Consider the following 19,781-nt stretch of genomic DNA (forward strand, 5'->3'; position numbering starts at 1 on the left):
GTGAATAATCTTTCGATGTTGTGGATTTAAAATTGGAATAAACGGATTCGTTAATGAAAAAATGATAAACTTATCCCTTAACACTCATGATATCATTTATCACTTATCTTTTATCACTTATTCCTTATCACTTAACACTTATCACTTATTCACTTTTTTCAAATCATTTTTTGTAACTCATCCGACAATTATAGTCTTAATGAATGGAATTTGAAAACTATCTAAACCAGATGTGAATCAGTTTAAATAGTCTAGCTGCGAGCAAGTCCCGCTTGTAGAGAATAGATGTAGTATCAAAATCAAAAAATTGACCCGTTTTGTTGAAGGTGCATATAGTTCTGGTGATCGGTTCAAAATACCTGAGCACAAAACAATGAAATGGTGTTATCAACATTTCGTCCAGTGACCTGCGTTGGATTCTTCCAGGAGCATTTAAGGAAAACTTTCTTAAAAGAGCCGAGAATGACTTTAGCTGCAACCATTGCTTGTTGAATTCTTACTATTTTTTCAAGGGAAACAATTCTCAAAAGATTGAAACGGAGTTCATACGGTGATGGCTTCAGTCTGTCCGTCCAAGGAAATCTACGGAGTGCGAATCAAACAAAACGCTTCTGTAGCCTTTCTATCCTGTCAATCCAAGTCGTTCTATATGGCGCCCATACCGCAGCAGACGATTCCACTATGGATTTTACTAATGCAAAGTACAGTTTTAAAATCTTTTGATGCTTTCATCAGAAATCCCACTTTACGACTGGCACGAAAGTCAACTTTCGTCCAGCAATACACCAAAGTCATTGATTTCGTTGACATGAGCTAGAGGTGTACGTCCAATTGTATAGGTAGCCTTTATAGGATTAGTACCACAATAAAACAAAATAACAGCACATTTATTGACGCTGATGCTTATTAAGTTTTAGATTGGCATCCAAGACGAGTTACGACATCATTGAGATATAATACAAAGAGAAGTGGCCCTAGGTTACCCCCTTGGGGAACACCGAATGTGTTGGATCCAAGATTTACGCTCAGACTTCTGTCACCAAGGTATGATTGCAACCATTTAACCAGGCCTTCGGAGACACCAATTCTTGATAGTTTCGAAAGCAGCTTTCAAATCCGCATATACAGTGAAAGACAAAATCCGAGACGAAGCAAAGCAAGTTAGTTGGCAGGGGGTTATTAAGGATTGGTTCAAACATTTTCGAGCGGCGCTCAGTAATGTGATGTCATGATAGTTGGTAACAACCTGTCTATTTCCTTTTTCAAATACCGGAGAAATATGCGAGTTTTCCCAAAGAACTTGCATTGTTTATAAGGAAAAGTTAAATATGTTTGCCAGTGGTTTTGTAAGCTCATTTATGCATCTTTTGAGGATGATAGTAGGTATACCGTTTCGCCACCTTTAGTAGCAATTCCCCGGTAATCTCAGGAACATCAGCCGAGACAATGTTCATTGGGGCATCGAAAGCAGCGAGTACAGCTGCTTCAATAGTGGCCATGGTTGTATTGAAAACACTAAAAAAGTGATCAGCAAACAATTTGCATTTCGCTTGTGGCTCAATAGTTGAATTATCACCTAAATAAACTTTCCCTGGGATTTCATCATTATTTTTTTGCTTCGTTATAACAATTTCTAGTTCTAAGAAGTTATAATTGCCAAAATTTTCAGGTTTTAGTGACGTTGACCAGCATTGAGTTCGCGCCCAAGTAAACATAAGGTGGAGTTTCCCCTCGGGGGATTGTATGGCACAATTTCAGTTAACCATTGTAGAAGAACCTCCACAAACTTCAACACGACATCATCGATACCAGCACTGACAACTACTTATCACTTACCACTTACCACATATCACTTATCACTCGTAACTTATCACTTATCACTTACCGCTTACACCTTATCACTTTTCACTGGACACTTAACACATATCATTATTATTATTATTATTACTATTATTATTATTACTATTATTATTATTTTATTACTTGTTTTATTACCTATCACTTACCACTTATGATTTAACACTAGTCACTAACCACTTATCACATATTGATTATCACTCACCACTTGTCACTTGACATTAATGACATTACTTATCACTTGTCACTAGTCACTAGACTTATAATTTATTATTTATTATTTATCATTTATCATTAATCATTTATCACTATCACTTGTCACTTATCACGTAATACTTATCACTAATCAATTATCACTTATTTTTTATCTCTTATTGCTTATCACTTATCATTGAACACTTATCACTTATCATTTATCAGTTATCAGTTATCACTTATCACTTACCACTTATCTTGTCTTGTCTTGTCACTTTTCACTTAGCACTTATCATTCAACACTTATCACTCATCAATTATCACTCAACACTTCTGACATATTGCTAATCACTTGTCGCTTGTTGCTGATCACTTATCACTTATCACTTATCATTTGTTACTTACCACTCATCAATTATCACTTACCACTTGACATTTATGAAATATCACTTATCACTTGTCATTCAACACTTATCATTTATAACTTATTAATTATAACTCAACACTTATGACTTATTGCTAACCACTTGTCAGTTGTCACTTGTCGCTTATCATATATCACTTATCATTTCTCACCTATCACTTGTAACTTATAGTTTATCACTTAATACTTATCGCTTATCGCTTTTCACTAATTACTTGTTATTTATCACTTATCACTTATCATTTATTACTTATCACTTATCAATTATCACTCACCACTTATCACTTAACACTTAAAACATATTACTTATCATTTGTCACTTGTCGCTAGTTACTAGTCACTTGCTACTTGTCACTAGGCGCAAGACACTTGTTACTAGTCACTTATCATTTATTACGAATTACTTTTTCATCTATCATTTATTACTTATCGCTTATCACTTATCACTATCACTTATCTCTTATCACTAATCACTTATCATTTATCACTTATCATTTATTACTTATCATATATCACTTATCATTTATCACTAATCATTTATCACTTATCATTTATTACTTATCATCTATCACTTATCATTTATCACTTATCACTTATCAGTAAACACTTATCACTTATCACTAAACACTCATCACTTATCACTTATCACCTTTCACTTTCCACTTATCGCTTTTCACTTATCACTCAGCAATTATCACTTATAATTTATCACTTATCACCTATCACTTTTCACTAGTCACTAGTCACTTCTCACTAGTCACTTGTCACTTATCACTTATCAAGGATCACATCATTTATCATTTAAACCTTATCGCTAATAACTTAGCACTATCACTTATTACTAATCACTAATCACTTATAATTCATCACTTGTCACTTATCACTTATCACTTGTCATTTATCATTTATCACTTACCAGTAAACACTTATCTTTCATTACTCATCACTTTTCACTTCCCACTTATCGCTTATCACTTATTCGTTATCACTTTTTACTTATCGCTTATAACTCATCACTTATCACTCATCACTCATCACTCATCACTCATCACTTATCATTTATCACTTATCAGCTATCAGTTATCAATTATCGATTATCAGTTCTAACTTATCATTTATCACTTCTTACCTCTGAGGCTTCGTACATAAATTACGTAACGCTGAAATTCTAGATTTCAGACCCCCTCCCTCTCCTATGCAACGATAGGCAACGTTCGACATGACCCCCCCCCCCTAAAATTACGTAACGCTGATAAGCCTCCGAAATTTTCAGTTTCGAACAATCCTTACAGTTATGTAACTGTCTCTACTACCCCCTACCCTCCCCCTACGTAACAATAAGTAACGCAGAAACAACCCCCCTCCCTCCTTCATGCGTTACGTAATTTGTGTACGACGCCTGACCTTCAGCTTTTAACTTCTATATAATCCGTCAAATATTAATTTGTATTGTGCCTTGACAAAACACGTTTTGTGGAGAAAAATTGTTACTTCTATCTTATCACTTCTAATTTCTAATTTCTTACTTTTACTTCTAGCATATCTTTTAACACTTATCACTTATCACTTATTACGTTTCATTTATCACTCATCACTCATCACTCATCACTCATCACTCATGATTTTTCGCTCATCACTTGTCACTTGCTACTTATTATTTAATATTAATCACTAAACACTTATCATTTGTCATCACTTATCACTTATCACTTATCACTTAACACCTATCACTTATCACTTGTCCCTTTTCACATAGCACTTTAGAAAAATCATTTATTTTTAAAATTGTTATTAAGATAGAAAATCTGAAGATACAAAAGTTTGAAGATATAAAAATTTGAGTATTCGGTAGTTTTCAAGACTGAAAAATAAATTTGATTGATTAGAGAACTTGCAGATGTTATAATTAGAACATTTGGATTTTTTCACGATGATTTGAAGATTCAAATATTTAAAGTTTAAAAGTTTTGAGATTAAAAAAATTTAGATTTTCTTTTCCTTTTCTTATTGAATCATTCTGAGATTCGAAAAAGTTGTGTGCATAAAGATTCGAAAATTTGAAATTGTGAAGAATTTGAAATTTTATGATTTGCCGTCTAGAAGTTTTCATATTTTTATTCAGATTTGAAGATTCGTAAATTGGCAAATTTGTAGATTATATAAGATTTGAAAAGTTTGCGATTATTTAAAATTTGGAGGTTTAAACATTCGAATATTAGGTTTCAGGGCTAGAAGATGTAATGATTTTAGGATTCCAAAATTTGAATTTGAAAGTGAAGAATTTAATGTTTACAGATTTGAAGCTTAAATAATTCAAAGTTTTTCGAAATTTAAGGATATTAAAAATTTGAAAATTTGGAGAATTCTAACAGATTATGATTGGAAGATCCGTGTACAGAATTATTTGAAGGTTTGAGGTTTTTGTGACTTGAAGAATCGCAAATTTAAAAGTTTGATTAAAAGTTTGAAGGTTTGAGGTTTTTGTGACTTGAAGAATCGCAAATTTAAAAGTTTGATGATTAGATAAAAATTTGAGGACTTTTATACTGAAAGATTTGAAGATTTAGGGATTTCAAAATTTGAGCATGATTTCATGAATTGAGTGTCCGCGAATAGTAAATCCTTATTTTGAGGAGTTGAAGATTTGAAAATATAAGGACTTGCTAATTTGAATGTTTAAAAATTTTAAGCTTTGTAGGTTCGAAGATTTGGTGATTCAAATGTTTAAAAATTTGGAGATTTTAGGATTTGTGGGTGTTGAGAATTAAAGATTTTAAGTTGTGTTTGTTCAAGGATTTGAGGTTTTGAAAATTTGGACATTGAAAAATTGTACGAGTTGAAAATTTTAAGATTATAATTTAAAGGTGATTCAAAATGTGAAAGAGATTTTTGAAAATTCGAAGGTTTGAAGATTTAATTTTTTTAAGATATAAGGAATTGAGGTTTTAAGATTTGGAACCTCGAGGATTGTGGGATTTGATGAATGGTAGAATAAGAATTGAGCATTCGATTACATTGGTCAAAAGGCGTGGCCCTGAAGCTAAAACTAGAAAAAAGGGAAGATTATAGGTTTTTAGCCTCTCCTGTGAATTTTGGAATGGTTGAAAAGCTATAATTTTTTCAAGACAGCTGTTTCGAGCTTCAGGGTAGCACTTTTTTCGCTTTTGGCGACCAGTGTTATTGAAAGATAAAAATGTTTGAAAATTTTTAAAAATTGAGATTTGAAGATTCAAGAATTCGAAAATTTTATGATATCAAGATGAGCAGGGTCGATCGTTTTGAAATTTCAATTTTTGAAGATTTGAAGCATTGAAGATGTTGAGATGTGGAGAATTTTTGATTAAGAATTGAAAGTTTGAAAACTTTAGTTTGAAAATTTATAGTTTGTAAGATTTTGTTTGAAGTTTGAGTTTGAGTTTGAAGATATAGAGATTTGAGATTCAAAGATTCAAAGATTCAAAGACTCAAAGATTCAAAGATTCAAAGATTCAAAGATTCAATGATTCGAAGATTCAAAGATTCAAAGATTCAAAGATTCAAAGATTCAAAGACTCAAAGATTCAAAGATTCAAAGATTCGAAGATTCAAAGATTCAAAGATTCAAAGATTCAAAGATTCAACGATTCAAAGATTCAAGTTTAAAAAATTCTGATTAGTGCAATTAAAATTTGAGGAGTTTAAGTTTTGGATTCCGTTAGATAATTTAGAATTTGAAAGTTTGAAGACATGCAAATTCAAAATTTAACTTTTAACTGAAAATTTTTCAAACAATATCTCCGAATGTAAATTTTTGGATACGAAACAATGTTTTAATGATTCCCATTCCAGTTCGAATCTGTTAAATAAAGACAGTTTGAATTGCTGTTTTTTGCGGTCCATGAAATCCATATTAAACATTCAAATTAATTAAAATTTAAAACAAAACATAAATTAAGTTCGCGCAGATTTTCACCAAAGTTAAATTATGCTAAAACTACCAAGATCTGACTTTTTTCTTTGCTGCTCCACTATGTTGCAGTATTGTGACAGCATCTGACCTCCGCCAAAATCCATTCGGACGTGCCAAGCAGCTAAAACATGAGCAAATTCCGCATAACGAAGTTTAATCTTTCAGCAAACACTGATCCTGTAAATCGGGACAAGCGAAGCCCGCGAGCAATGACAGTTTAATTATAAAACTTTTTCCTTCCAAACAAGCTAACACAACAGCCAATCTCGACTTCCGACCGCGGCGATATAGCAGCAGCGTTGCCACCTAAAACAGAAGTGTGACATCGAAACAAGCAGAGAAGTAAAAAACTGGAAGAAACAGTAATAAAGCGAACCGCGGGAAACAGGAAACCAACAAACCGTCAAATGTATTTTTCATCATTTTCGCCTCTCTGAACAGAGCCAGCTGGAATTGGCGCGGCGGCAACCAACGGGCATAGCAACCAGGAAAATACCCCAAGGATCAAGTCAAGGGTGCCACTCGGGACAATAGACCATTTTTGGTCTGGACCATTGCCGGATGCGAGTGAAATTCCGCAAAATAGCAAAGAAAGCCGAACTTTTTCCTGGCGCAAATTCAAACTTTTTGGCAAGATGCCGCATGGCCGTTTGTGTGTGAGGGATAACAAGATGGATTGGTTAGCCGATGCTTTTTGTTTAATTTTGTGCTTTCACGACCCCCTGCTTGAGCTACTGGGCGACAAACGTGGCAGATAGGCCGGGCATGATACTTTTGTGAAGCCGTCAGTCGCGGAAATACACAATGGAAAAGTGTCTCGTCACCCGAAAGAACTTCTGACAAAAACATAATGTCTTATCATCTTTGCTTGCCCAGGTTTATGAAGGAGAAGGACTTAGGGGGTAGAGGGCAGTCTGTGTTGGCGCATCGCGATCTCATTCGATTTTGCAGAGCATATCTTGCCGTGTTGGTGGTCGGATGGTGTAACGAGCAGAACTTGGCGGTTGATTCGCAGTGAACGAAAAAGTTTGTAAAGCTCTTAACGCCACCCTGCTGAAGAAGCTCTCCGCTGTTGAAGTTCTGCAGGAGTGCTGCTGATGATACTATGACATACAGGCAAGTTAGAGGAGGAGAAGAAGAACAAGAAAATAACAAGTTCACAGGCAGCATCGTGCGGTTGTCATTTTTTCGAACTTTTCTTTTTGAGCTTTCTGTGGAAAAACTTTCCGAGTGGAACAACACAGTGTGTACTCTTCAAACTGAATTATGTACTTTGTTGGCGCTAAGCGTGCCCGCGTTTATATTTGCGGCAGTCGATTATCGCAATGAACATGATTGCAATTGTCATTATTGCTCTAGGATTTGCACTAATCTACAATTAAGTTTTTATAACGCTCAATGTGCTACAGGAAACAAGAGAAATATTGCAGCATCCACAACTGCAATTAAATCGATTCCATCTACCTTCCCATCCGTGACTCAAGCTGACCAAAACTGGTACAAACCCTCCTGTGGTCTGTATCAATTTTCATTAAGCTACTAGTGTTGAGTCGAGTAAAGCGAAAAAAAGGCTAATTGATTTATTTCCATATATGCTCCACTCCGTTCTGGCTTTCCTGTTCTGTTTCGTATGCAAAGCAACACCAACAAAACAATATTTCCAGCGTGAACATTAAATAACAATTTCGGAATTTTTCCCATTCATTTTCCGACTCACTCGATCACTTCTGTTTTTTTCACTGTGTATATGTTTGTGTGTGTATGTCTATATCTCTCTATCGCTCTCTACCTTTACAGGGCTGCACAACGCCTAGCTTCGGGCAGTGCGATCCAACACCACCAGCAGCAGCAGCAACAGCAACAGCATCAACAAAGCCAACATTCGAGCACAAACATGAGTGGATCCGTCAACATTGGAGGCGTGGGTGCGGTGGCTGAAGTCAGTGGCTTCTGTGGTGCAATTCATCGGACGCCACCACCCGTGCCTGCCGGATTGTCTCGAAGGATGGCAAACCGGGAAGTGGTCGGACTAGGCAAGGTAAGACTGCACTGAGCGGCGCGGAAGGGGTTTACTCTACATTTTTCTCGATTTATTTTCCAATTCTGTGACAAAGTGTGATGTGACTGAGACTCTGAATGGAGTATTTTTCCCTCCGACCGGGTAGGAATGTATTGCTGCTTTCAAATTCACAAGTCCTTTTTGCCCACAAGCAGGGATACCGAAGCGGAGTGGAGCTCGGGCTTGATTGCCATAATACGTGCAATTGCTTCCAATGCCAGTAGCGTATTTATTCTTCTTGAGCAATGGCATCTGATGGCAGAACGCCACTCTGGAGTTTCACTTTGCAACATATACAGCTGGAGATCTTTTTTTTCTGCTGCGTCTCTTCATCCCGCGTCCACTAAGTTTACTTTTGCTACTTCTGCGACCCCTAATAAGGTTTCAATTGCACAAAAAAAAAGCGCTTCTCTGTCCACAGAGTGACGGCTGTGAACAAAAAGTATGACATGTTGCCTGCATACAAAATAATGCGCAGTGCAACCATGTACAGCTGCACTGAAGCGGGCCTGTCAGACTTCGGGTCAAACTGTCCAGGGATATTTGCGATGTGCCGTTCTGTTTTAAGCCGTAAACAATGTTGGACATCCCAACAAGAAGTTGTTCATAGTTGGTGGCATGTCTGAAAAATAATTGATTGCACCGAGAGATTGAACAAAATTCTCTCAGGAAGTATTCATCAAATCGGTAGTACTTGTTTTTGATGAATGGAACTATTTCGTTCAAAGAACTTTTGATCTCTATGAAAATGACGGAAACATTTTCATACAAAAAGAAACTGCTCCAGAAGACCTGTACCAATGACAAAAATAAAATTTCGCCCACAGTGCGTTGAATTTAGGGTAAGACAGGACAAGAATCGAAACTACACGATTTCGTCGAAAAAACATGTTGATGTAACAAGGAAAGTTGCTCCTTACCTTCAGAGCTTCTAAATGCATGAAGGTCTTATGTGATTCACTAAATCACAGAACTGTCCCAAACGTCAACGTACTTATCCGGTACCAGAAACCGTTGATCTCTTTGTAAAAGTTGTACATTGTAACAAAAACTGCGGTTTCTATGTTTTGCAAAAACATAAAAAAAGCAAACATGACCTAAGCGCAACTATAGCAAAGAAAAAGAATTTTTTTCATGCATTCTTTTATGTATTCTTTTCATTATTTTTTTATATATTTATTTACCAGAGTAACAAACTAGTTTTAAATTCTTCATGATGCATGTTTTAATATCTTAACAATTAAAATACAAACTTAAGGTTAAAGTTTCTTTTTCCCTTACGTTTTGATTATTGTTCCTCATTCACGATTCGTCTTTACTGAGTGCATCTTCGCCGTTTCTTAGTTCTGGTCGAGCAGCTTTCAAAAAGTTTCTGCGGACGCCCACGAGAAGAAATGTTGTTGTATTCTTAAATATTATTCTCATCGAATCGAGGAAGAGCAAGCGATGACTACAACCAAATTTCATGCTTCTTCCTGAAATACTACTTTGTTCTATTGGATTTCTTTCACTTCGAGTTAACAGAAAACTAAATGCAAATTTTCATAAACCTACTCAACTGTGTCTTCTGGTAGAGACAATGTATCAAAATATACATGATGTTCTTTTGCTTACATTGCAGTTAACCTACTTCTCAAAAACCTGTCGGTTCAAGAGCGATCGGCATTGACCTACGAAAAATAAAAAATCTCGCAGAGTTGCAGGAAGTTGCAGCTAATTCTTATATATTTTGTAGGGGATACTTCAAGTAAACTTCTGATATATGTTTTAGAGAGGTACTCGGTGAAACTTTTTTTAAAGCGCTAGCGAAAGTTTGAGTTCGCGTTTTGTCAAGGATTAATACTTTCACCAATTCATCATACCGGCTACTCATACACGCAATCAAAACTAAGTCTCTCTATCAGTGAAATAAATTGCACTAACCTTGGTTGTTATTTTCCATTTTATTTTATTGGAATACACGAAGCAACAACGCTTGCTATGCTTGCAATAGTATTTGTGATGCTTTCCAAAGCTCACCAATATTTGTTCACAACTCATGAGGTATCTGTGAACACTTCGGGGTACATGGTGCCAGGGCTCTACATTTTCGAAACAAAACAATAAAACTAAATATTTTGCGCTGTCATTTCGAATCGAACAGTTCCATTTTCACTTGATTCTTTCCGCTACTGTCATCGAATCACTTATTTCTCTCTTTTCCGTCTGTTGTTCATAGGATCATTTCAAATGAAACTGATGACTATTTCAATTGACGGAGAGAGTGACGGAGAGAGAGACTCTTTTCTTTCCTTCAACGTCTCAATTGAAATTAGCACCGCATCGCGTCGATAGATGATAGTTTTCTAATACCGCTAGCCGCAGTTAGAACGGCAATGGCGTCCAATAAATACGCGACGCACGCTCCGATCAAATTTCAGAATTTTTTCACACTGTTGATCACTGGTGCTGCGTTACCACTTCGGGTTGTGAAGCTGAAGTTGCCGTCCGCCGTTTCATACCGTCACGGTTTTCTCTTTCCAATAAATGCGTAAAGTACTGTATGGAAGTCTCCAGTCTCCGTCAGCGCTCTTGTCATTTTTAATTGAGAATCTTCATGTGAGAGAAACGGTAATAATCTCCGCTTTTAATTGAAAGGCATTTGTATCAATTTCAAGCCCTTCAGTTGTCGAAATCAAAGCAAAAGCTTTCGTGTGGTTTTCATGTGACTCACGATGTACTCGAAAATGATACAAAAGCTTTTCAATTGAATGCGACGGATCAAAGCGTCACTATAATCTGATAATAGTTGTCAATTGAAAAAGTTTTTGTCAGGCTCTGCTTGGGGCATCCAAATAAATAAAAAAAGATGATGATTGATACTCCAGAATGAAAATAAAGACATATTCAGACAAATATAGCCTTGAGAGAAGGATAATGCAATATACAGAAAACAGTGCTGCTTTCTTACTCTCAAATAGGCGTGTTTTTGCCATCGACGTGACTCCACTTGTTGCAGAATAATGGCTGAACAATGCCCATCATTTACCAATTGGGTTCTAAAGCTATACCAGTTTTTCTATGTCATTTGTAAGAGATGAGTTTTCTTAGCAAAGCGTGATTTTTGAAGAATGTTTGTCGTTGTCCTTCGAATTTTAAATAAAGATTCAGACTATGTACGGTATATGGGCGAGCTGTCATTTAAGACCTTTCGAGCAATTTTTTAATCTTCATTTAAAATTGAAGGACAACGATGAACGTTTTTTGAAATTACGTTTTTCTCAGCAACTCACCCTCTTTTAGTTGATGCATTAAAATCAACCTTTAGGACCCAATTCATCAATAGCAAAGCAAAGCAAAGCATTGGTGCTACATTCCGATTCATAACTCGACCTTCTGTTTATTATACACAGACTTCGCAGCCAACTGTATGGTGTAGAGGAAAATTGCGGGGCTAGTGCTACGATTCTACTGATCACTAACAATCTTCTCGCGAGCCAAGTCTCGAACATACGACGACTGGCTTGTTAGGGTAGTATCGTACCTCGGGACCAGCTGGGAGATTTATGATATTTTTATGAGAAAAATGGACCATATGTGTATATATGGTTATTTGGGCTTCCGACCCACTAACATTTCTCTTTTAGGAAGCTGCGTATCTGCAAGAATACAGAGCCTAAAGACTCAGGCATGGATTTTTTCTCAGGTTTTCCACTCATCCATACTTCATGCTGAATTTTGTAATGCCTCGATTTTTCTATATGTCTTTCTTATACTAATAATTACTTTAGAGGACACACAGGTGTAACTTCTGCAATGAATTATATTTGAAAATATTTCACAGGAGAAACGAGGCTGGGTATAATAGAATAGTAAAGCGTAAAAAAAGGGAGGCGGATAAATTATAAGCATGTTAATTTGACATAATAAACACTAACACAGAGGTTCTCAACCTGGGGTACGCGTACCCCTGGGGGTACTCGAAAGCTTTCAGGGGGTACGCGAAAGAAAAATCAATAATGGCGGACAAAGCAATTTTTCTTTATAATACTTCATTTGTTGTTCAATCTTGCTCCTCAAACATGACTGTAGCAATCAAACAAACCATAGATCATTTTGAAACCTGAACTAAACTAACGGGTGACAACTAAACATTTGGAATTTTTTCTACAACTGATAAAAGAAGGTGGAAGAAATTAAAGAAAAACTGATTCATTTCTCATGAAGAAATCTACATTCATTGTGAACTAACAAAAATATTGAACATTTGACAATAGTCTGTTACCGGCCTCCCGACGAAGTTTTCTTTTGATGCCGAAACAAGAGCGTTGTACGGCCTTGAAGTCCGCTTTTCGAATGCATCTCTTGGTTTTACCGACCAACTGTTCGCAATACGTTGATTTCCAGTTATTTTTGCACCAAAGGAACTCAATATCCCAAGGAAATCTTCGATTGGACGAAACTAGGATTCGTTGTGTTGCGTATTTGGGGTACAAATGAAGTCGTGTGGTTGCTTAGAAATGTTTGTGTTTTTGACGTACTGTGATGATATTTTTTCTGTCTAAATCACATACACAATTCATCTGTATGATGTTTTGAAAGAAATGGAATCATAATGTTGTTCAAACATTCGTTCTGGTATATATTTTAATTGATAGCCAAACCACTAGGCTTGAACCATGAACAGGGGCGGCGATTCATGTGGGTAGTGTGGGTAGTAGTACTCATTCGGAAAATGTCTCTGTGGGTACTTACCCACACGGAATTATCCCACTCCATTGCTACTACCCACTCGGGAAAATAATGTGACGCCGTCCCTGACCATGAATTGACAAAAAGGGAAAAGTCCTTTTCTGTCCTCTACGCAGGCTGGTCTTCAGCTTCCTTCCAGGCGGATTATAGTTGAGGTTTGCAGGAAACCATGCACAATAGAAACCGAAAGATTTTTACTTTCAAAATGGTTTACCATCACACATCACAACACATCACAAAGCAGCTCTTGATAGAGTTGATCATGAAATACTACTTCTAGAATTGAATACGCTGGAAGTCTCCGAAGTCCTATCTTACGAACAGACGGCTTAATGTCAAGATCAGTTTCGTATTATCTGAAAGGTTCTCCAATATGTCAGGCGTACCACAAGGAAATAACCTCAGTCTACTTCTGTTTTCCATCTTCATCAACGAGCTGTCAATTCCATTGCCACCGGAATGTCGGCTTTTCTAGACGGATGATGTTCAACTATACATAACTGTAAAATGGATCGATGATTGAATTGGACTTTTTCTGTGCTCGAGTGATATGAATTTTAGTATGAAAACTACTAAATTTACGTATGTTATGAACAAGAGATTTTTGTATGTTGTAATATAAAAGTGCAACATATTTAAAACAAAGATTGAAGAATTAAGAAGAATAATTACGAATAAAGATTGAGGATTAAAGAAATACGGCTGGGGCAATTTAAAAAAAAAATCTGATAAAATTCCTCTAGGTATAATGGTTTAACAACTTCTCCGGAATATACTCGATGACAAAAAAAATCTGTTAGTTATTTTGCCACTGAAAGATAAATGTGAAATTATGAGCAATATTTTTGCACAGAGCCAATTCCGGCGCTAACCTTGTTTGTACGATATACGGTTTATGGATTACATTTTCATTACACTCTTAATTTTCGGAGACTTCAAATAACTAATCAATTTAATATTCCTTCAGTTAAGATCTGTAAATCTATCCCTAAATTCAAGTGTAGAACTAACTTCGCGTTCGAATTGATGCAGCAGATTTCAGTTACAATCAATTCAATTGGCTTGCATGGCATATAATCAACTTGAAGCAACCAACCATCATCGATAGGATCAATAGTTCCGCGACTATTAATTAAAGCAGCAAACAAGCACCCCGAGCGGTAAGACATTCTTCACAAACTGATTTAAATAATTACTTCTGCCCCATCAAGTCTTGTTTTGCGAGAATATATGAAACTTCATGCTGCAACATTTGCCCGTATTGTTTGCTTTCTTCTCGATCCAGCAGGAGTGCCAACTGCCAACTTTGCCTTTAGCAAGCGTTATCGCAATATTTTCCATCCTAGCAAGAAGTGTACGTCCTTCTTTTCTCTCGTTTGAGTTCTGTTTGCGATCAGATCCGGACGGTTGTTGGAACAACAGAACTCGGTACGGTCGTTTTTGCTGCCAATAATCAGAAGAGGGCGCAGCAGAAGCGCACTCCAACTGCATCGAGTTTCACTCCGGTCGACGGTGTATCGGAGAGGAGCATGCTAAGGAGCAAATGTAGCAATCCACTTCACAAAGGGATACAAAACATTCGCATTCTGTCGAGTTTTTTTTTCTACTTCTTCTCGTCAACAGATTTGCTCCGCCGTCCAGGCGAGGCAAAATCGTTTGCGTGAGCCTAGGATGCAGAATTTTCACTCCACTTAAGAGTTTATAAATGTGAAAATGTTTGTATATGAGTTTTTCTTCTGATGCCACTCGGTCGTTTGAATTCACTTCACTGTTATCGGAGAAGTTGCCGTTGTCGGTTTGCCTGTATCGACTTTCGAATGCCATCCCACAACTGTGGGTCACACTTGGGACGCGTTAAACTTGCTTACTCACACGGCGTGTCTGTCAAACGTGAGTAAGTCTATCGCAGCTGGAAGATCCATTTAGGCACTCGAGACAACCACTTAAGATAACCCACTTTGGAAAATGTTTGCAGAGTTTGCTTCTTCGCAAATTCAGTATTTAGTCAAATTTGCTGTGAGATAGAGCTTGCTTACCATGAAGTGGACGTGCCTCAATGATGCACCTATTTGTAACCGAATAAAGTATGGTGCGTCTACTTTGAAGCTGCTGCCCGGTGTTTCCATATATCAAGACGCTGAAATAAGTGTCTGCATTCAGATTAAAACTAACATAAACATTGTCCACTATCACCTGATGACAATACAACCGTGCGAATGAAAATTCGTTATGTTCCCAGTCAAATCTTCATTAGTCCGAGTGAGTGGGACATTTCAGTTTATTTATGTTTTATTACACTGACAACTGGCAGGTGTACCATCTCATCGAGTTCATTGGGTTGTAATCGGAGTGGAAACAACCTGACCTAAGGCGAACAGCTCCACCAGTGAGTGAATCAGGGCGACGGAAATAAGGTGGGAAGGTGCAGAGAAAACGCTATCGTTTCTTGCTGTGTCTTTTTTTTTTGTTCCATCGCCGGTCGGCTGCTCCGGGATCCCGTGTCACGCTGACTCGCCCGGGCACCGAGAGAAATATCATGACGTGGCACGTTTCGTTTGTTACAAAGGAACGGCAAGTTGCGAAGCTAATTTCATGCTCTCAAAACACGTAGTCGGAGTTTAGGATACGGGCTAGAAACAGAAGAATTTTTTTTTCGTTACTGCTGCTGCTGTGGGTCTCAGAGCGAACGAACAGAGTAGTAAACAAGTTACGTAAATAGGGAAAATGTAATGGCTTTCTATATTTGTCGTAATAAAATCAGCACGGCAACGGAAGACTTACTTTGTAACAATATACCCGGACAGTTTTTTTACTTTTCTTTGAGGTAAAAGTGGAAAACTGAAGTTGTGTTTTCATTGAACATGGGACTGATTGAATCATGTCATGTTCTTTCCGAGCGTTGTGAGTATGTTAAGTTTTCTCGTCATGTCATGACAAGGCTTGTTCGGCAGTAAATTGAAAGATGTTATTTTTGCATATAAATATTGTCCTACTACCGTATCAGCTCTCATCGGTTAAAACATTAAACATTTTCGAAACAAAACTGTCCGATAGCTCTTAAGGGTCCGAAGTTGGTTGGATGGACATCAGCCTACGGTGAAATGAAACGGCTTCCAGCCAAACGTATTTTTCCAGCACTCGCGAGGGACGGGATTTCACATTGGCGATAAATACACTTTCTTGAATTTACACCAACACCGTGCTATTACTATTACTTTATTATCTACTTGTCTTAAATCTAATTACAATTCAAGCTTTATTTAATCGTGCCAGTAGCGAAAGAGAGAAAAATCATCTGCGCTGAGCGCTTTTATAGACTCGAACCCAAGCCAAAATTAACCGCCAAAATAGAATCGCAGCCAGTTGATGCAGTTTCTTCTGTCACTCGGTTGTCATGTTCGTACTGAGCTACTTGCATCGCGCCGTGGGGAATACGCCCGCTCCAATAGGGTGGGTCACCAACAAAAACAATGAAACTGATTATTCCGCGCTGTCGTTTCGATTCGAACAGTTTCATTTTCACTTGATACCTTCCGGCTGCTGTCGTCGAATCACTTTTTTTCGTTTTTCACTCTTTCCCGTCTGTTGTTCATCGGATCGAAACTGATGACTATTTCAATTGACTGAGAGAGAAACTCTTTCATTTCCTTCAGCGTCTCAATAGAAACTAGCACCGCATCGCGTCGTTTGATGATAGTTTTCTAATACCGCAAGTTGCGGTTAAAACGGCAATGACATCGAATAAATACGTCACGCAAATTCAGATCAATATTTCGGAATTTTTTTCGCTGTTGATCACGTAACTACTTCGGATTGTGAAACTGGTTTAGATGTTCTCCGTTTCATATCGTCACGCTTTTCTTTTCTCTCTCGTCCATATATTTTCGCGAAGTACTGTATGGAAGCTCCCTGTCCCCGTCAGCACTTATTGTCATTTTCGGTTGTGAATCGTCATGTGAGAGTGACGGTGATAATCTTTTCTTTCAATTGAAACGCATTTGTATCAGTTTCTAGCCCTTCAGCTGTCAAAATCAAAACAAGAGCTTCCGAGTAGTTTTCATGTGACTCACGAAGAGCTCGAGAATGATACACAAGCTTTTCAATTGAAAGCGACGGGGCAAAGCGTCAGTATAACATGATAATTGTCAATTGAAAATGGCTTTGTCAGGCTCTGATTACGACTCTAACGATTCAATGCTCTCCATGGCTTATTATTCACATTTAAGGCTTTGAAACTGGCGTCCAGACTCACGTGAACTTATGTGCACTCACATTACAAAACATAGTTAAATGAAGTCATGAAACGTTAAACTACAATAAGCCCCGTTTTTAAGACACCTTGATCAACTATATACACTGCCTTGTAAGATTTATTGTTAAGCCCACAAAACAAACTTCCGCCAAACATGTTCGATTGGAGAAAACTTTTTCTCAGACACAAAACTTCTCTAACAATAAATCGTAAATGCATTGTTTTTTTTCTAACAAAAATAATATCTTTTTATTTGATTGAATGTTATTTGGTCTCAATGCTAATAAACAAAGACTGATCTACTCTTCGGACACCCACCTCTCTCTGCGTATACTCTCGCGATAATTTAAAAAAAAACTGTCCTCTTCATCATGGACGCGTGGTATAGGAATGATCCAATATACCCATTTTAATACTATATTCACGCAAAGGTTGGATGGTGCGAAACCAGTACAAAATTGTGCGTTTTTAGCGCAATTGTTGATGTAATTCGGAACCAGTACAATGATTGCGTGATGGGCATAACGCAATTACTGCTCTAGCGTTTCTCCAATGTATTTGGCAGCTCCAAACTACTACACCTAAACAGTTTCAACTGGTATCAAGCAGCATTGCAAAGCGAGCGAGAAGCAAAACCATTCTCCTCCTTTCTGCTTGAGGACGAGACATATGCTACGCTTTTTAAGTCTTTTGCACACACGCTTTCGAGATACTTTTTCTTCTTCATGCATTCCTCTGAATAGCAGCAAGCACGCACCGACAGTATGAGTGAGACTAACAACACTATGGTATTAAGTATGTACAGCACGGGTGTCTCGCTCATTTCGTGAAACAACGAAATATCGCCTTGCGCGTCGCAATCCGAACCGAAAGAGAAGCGAAAGAGCAACCTGCAAATTGTATGTGATGTGTCTAGTCTAGTCACTAATACACTCGACGTGAGAAACAAAGTGTCGGTATATGATACATATTCTGATTTCATCCTATGTCAATGTATTCGCAGTACAACTGTTGCGTTATGCGTTTCACACATTTATTGTGCGATTTCTGTGCAACATTTGTGCGAATCGGGAAGACACAATGATTGTACAAGACTTCAACTTTTGCGTGTTCTTTCACTTTTGTACTGAAAGCATTAGCAAACGAAGCGACAAAAAATGGGCACTTTTGGCAACTTATCTTGGGATTACTCAAAATAACACATAATTTATTCCGAAAATTTCACCGTCAATCTACAAAAGGAAATAAAACTGCATGAGCTTAAGAGTAATTTTAATTATTTTTTTTGACGAAGGATAACGTTTTTGTTCAGTAACGTGGAGAGTGCCACCAAAATGTGACCCCCTTAAATGCATGTTTCGTTGCTACCACTAAACGCTATTTAAACGCCAAGGTGTTGATCAAAAAATGTATAATTAATTATTAAATTATTATTAAAAAGTTGAGTTGAAAATCAACAATGTTTGGTTTAGTATCACAGCATTCAATCAATCACAAACTTTCTTCTAGAGTTGAGAACCACCTGGTATAAAAAAAAATTAAACATATCCTTTAAATGCTAATGTCTTAATCGATAGATTTTTCCCAAACTTTTGGTATGATAATCAGCAAATTGTTCAATTTCAAACCAGTGAAAAAAAACTTAAAAACGATGGCTAACCAGTCATGAGCTCGCTTACTGTTCGCAATGTTCATTTTAGATCCATGTTGTAAGTGGCTCCACCTTTTTTTAAGTTACGTCATCTTCCCACCTTCGCAAAACGCAAATATATTTTATTCCGTACAGATCAAACGTTTTCGACAGATTTCGAAACGACATTCTTTGATTTAAAATTGCATCTGAACTCGACTCCGGGTCTTTGGGTATCATCTCGATTCGGAAAATAATCACATTGGATAGATTGTCCAGTAGAAACTGGAAGTCACCATCTTGGAATTCAATTCTGGGGCTGGATTCCGGTCTCTGAGTATTACCCTAGCCCAGAAGACCTATGTTGGATGGGCTATTCTACACGCAACCCGATTCGCACAAATTTTGCACTAAAATCGCACAATAAATGTGTGAAAAGGATAACGCAACAGTTGTACTGCGAATACATTGACACAGATTGAAATCAGAATATGTATCGACACCTAATTTCTCACATCGAGTGTATTAGTGACTGCTACTCATGGAGCAGTGCAAGCAGCGAACAACAACTTGTTAACTCACTAGATTTATATAGCTATAATGCTCGATCGATTTATCTCGATGGATTTGGTCATATGAAAGTACCGTTGAATGATCTGCAAAAAAAATAACGAAACAAATATC

General features: G+C 37.2%; 1 protein-coding gene across 3 annotated transcripts in view; it reads left to right on the forward strand.

Moving 5' to 3' along the window:
• The window catches only part of LOC129726909 (kinesin-like protein CG14535), a 312,223-nt gene that overhangs the window by 158,514 nt on the left and 133,928 nt on the right, over positions 1-19,781 (forward strand). For all 3 annotated transcript variants that reach the window (XM_055684158.1, XM_055684160.1, XM_055684161.1), the window contains one exon: positions 8,223-8,463. In XM_055684158.1, the coding sequence (XP_055540133.1) occupies positions 8,223-8,463 (241 nt within the window). The remainder of the gene's footprint in view (positions 1-8,222; positions 8,464-19,781) is intronic.

The sequence above is a fragment of the Wyeomyia smithii genome, chromosome 3, assembly GCF_029784165.1.
Source record: "Wyeomyia smithii strain HCP4-BCI-WySm-NY-G18 chromosome 3, ASM2978416v1, whole genome shotgun sequence".
NCBI classification, from domain to species: domain Eukaryota; kingdom Metazoa; phylum Arthropoda; class Insecta; order Diptera; family Culicidae; genus Wyeomyia; species Wyeomyia smithii.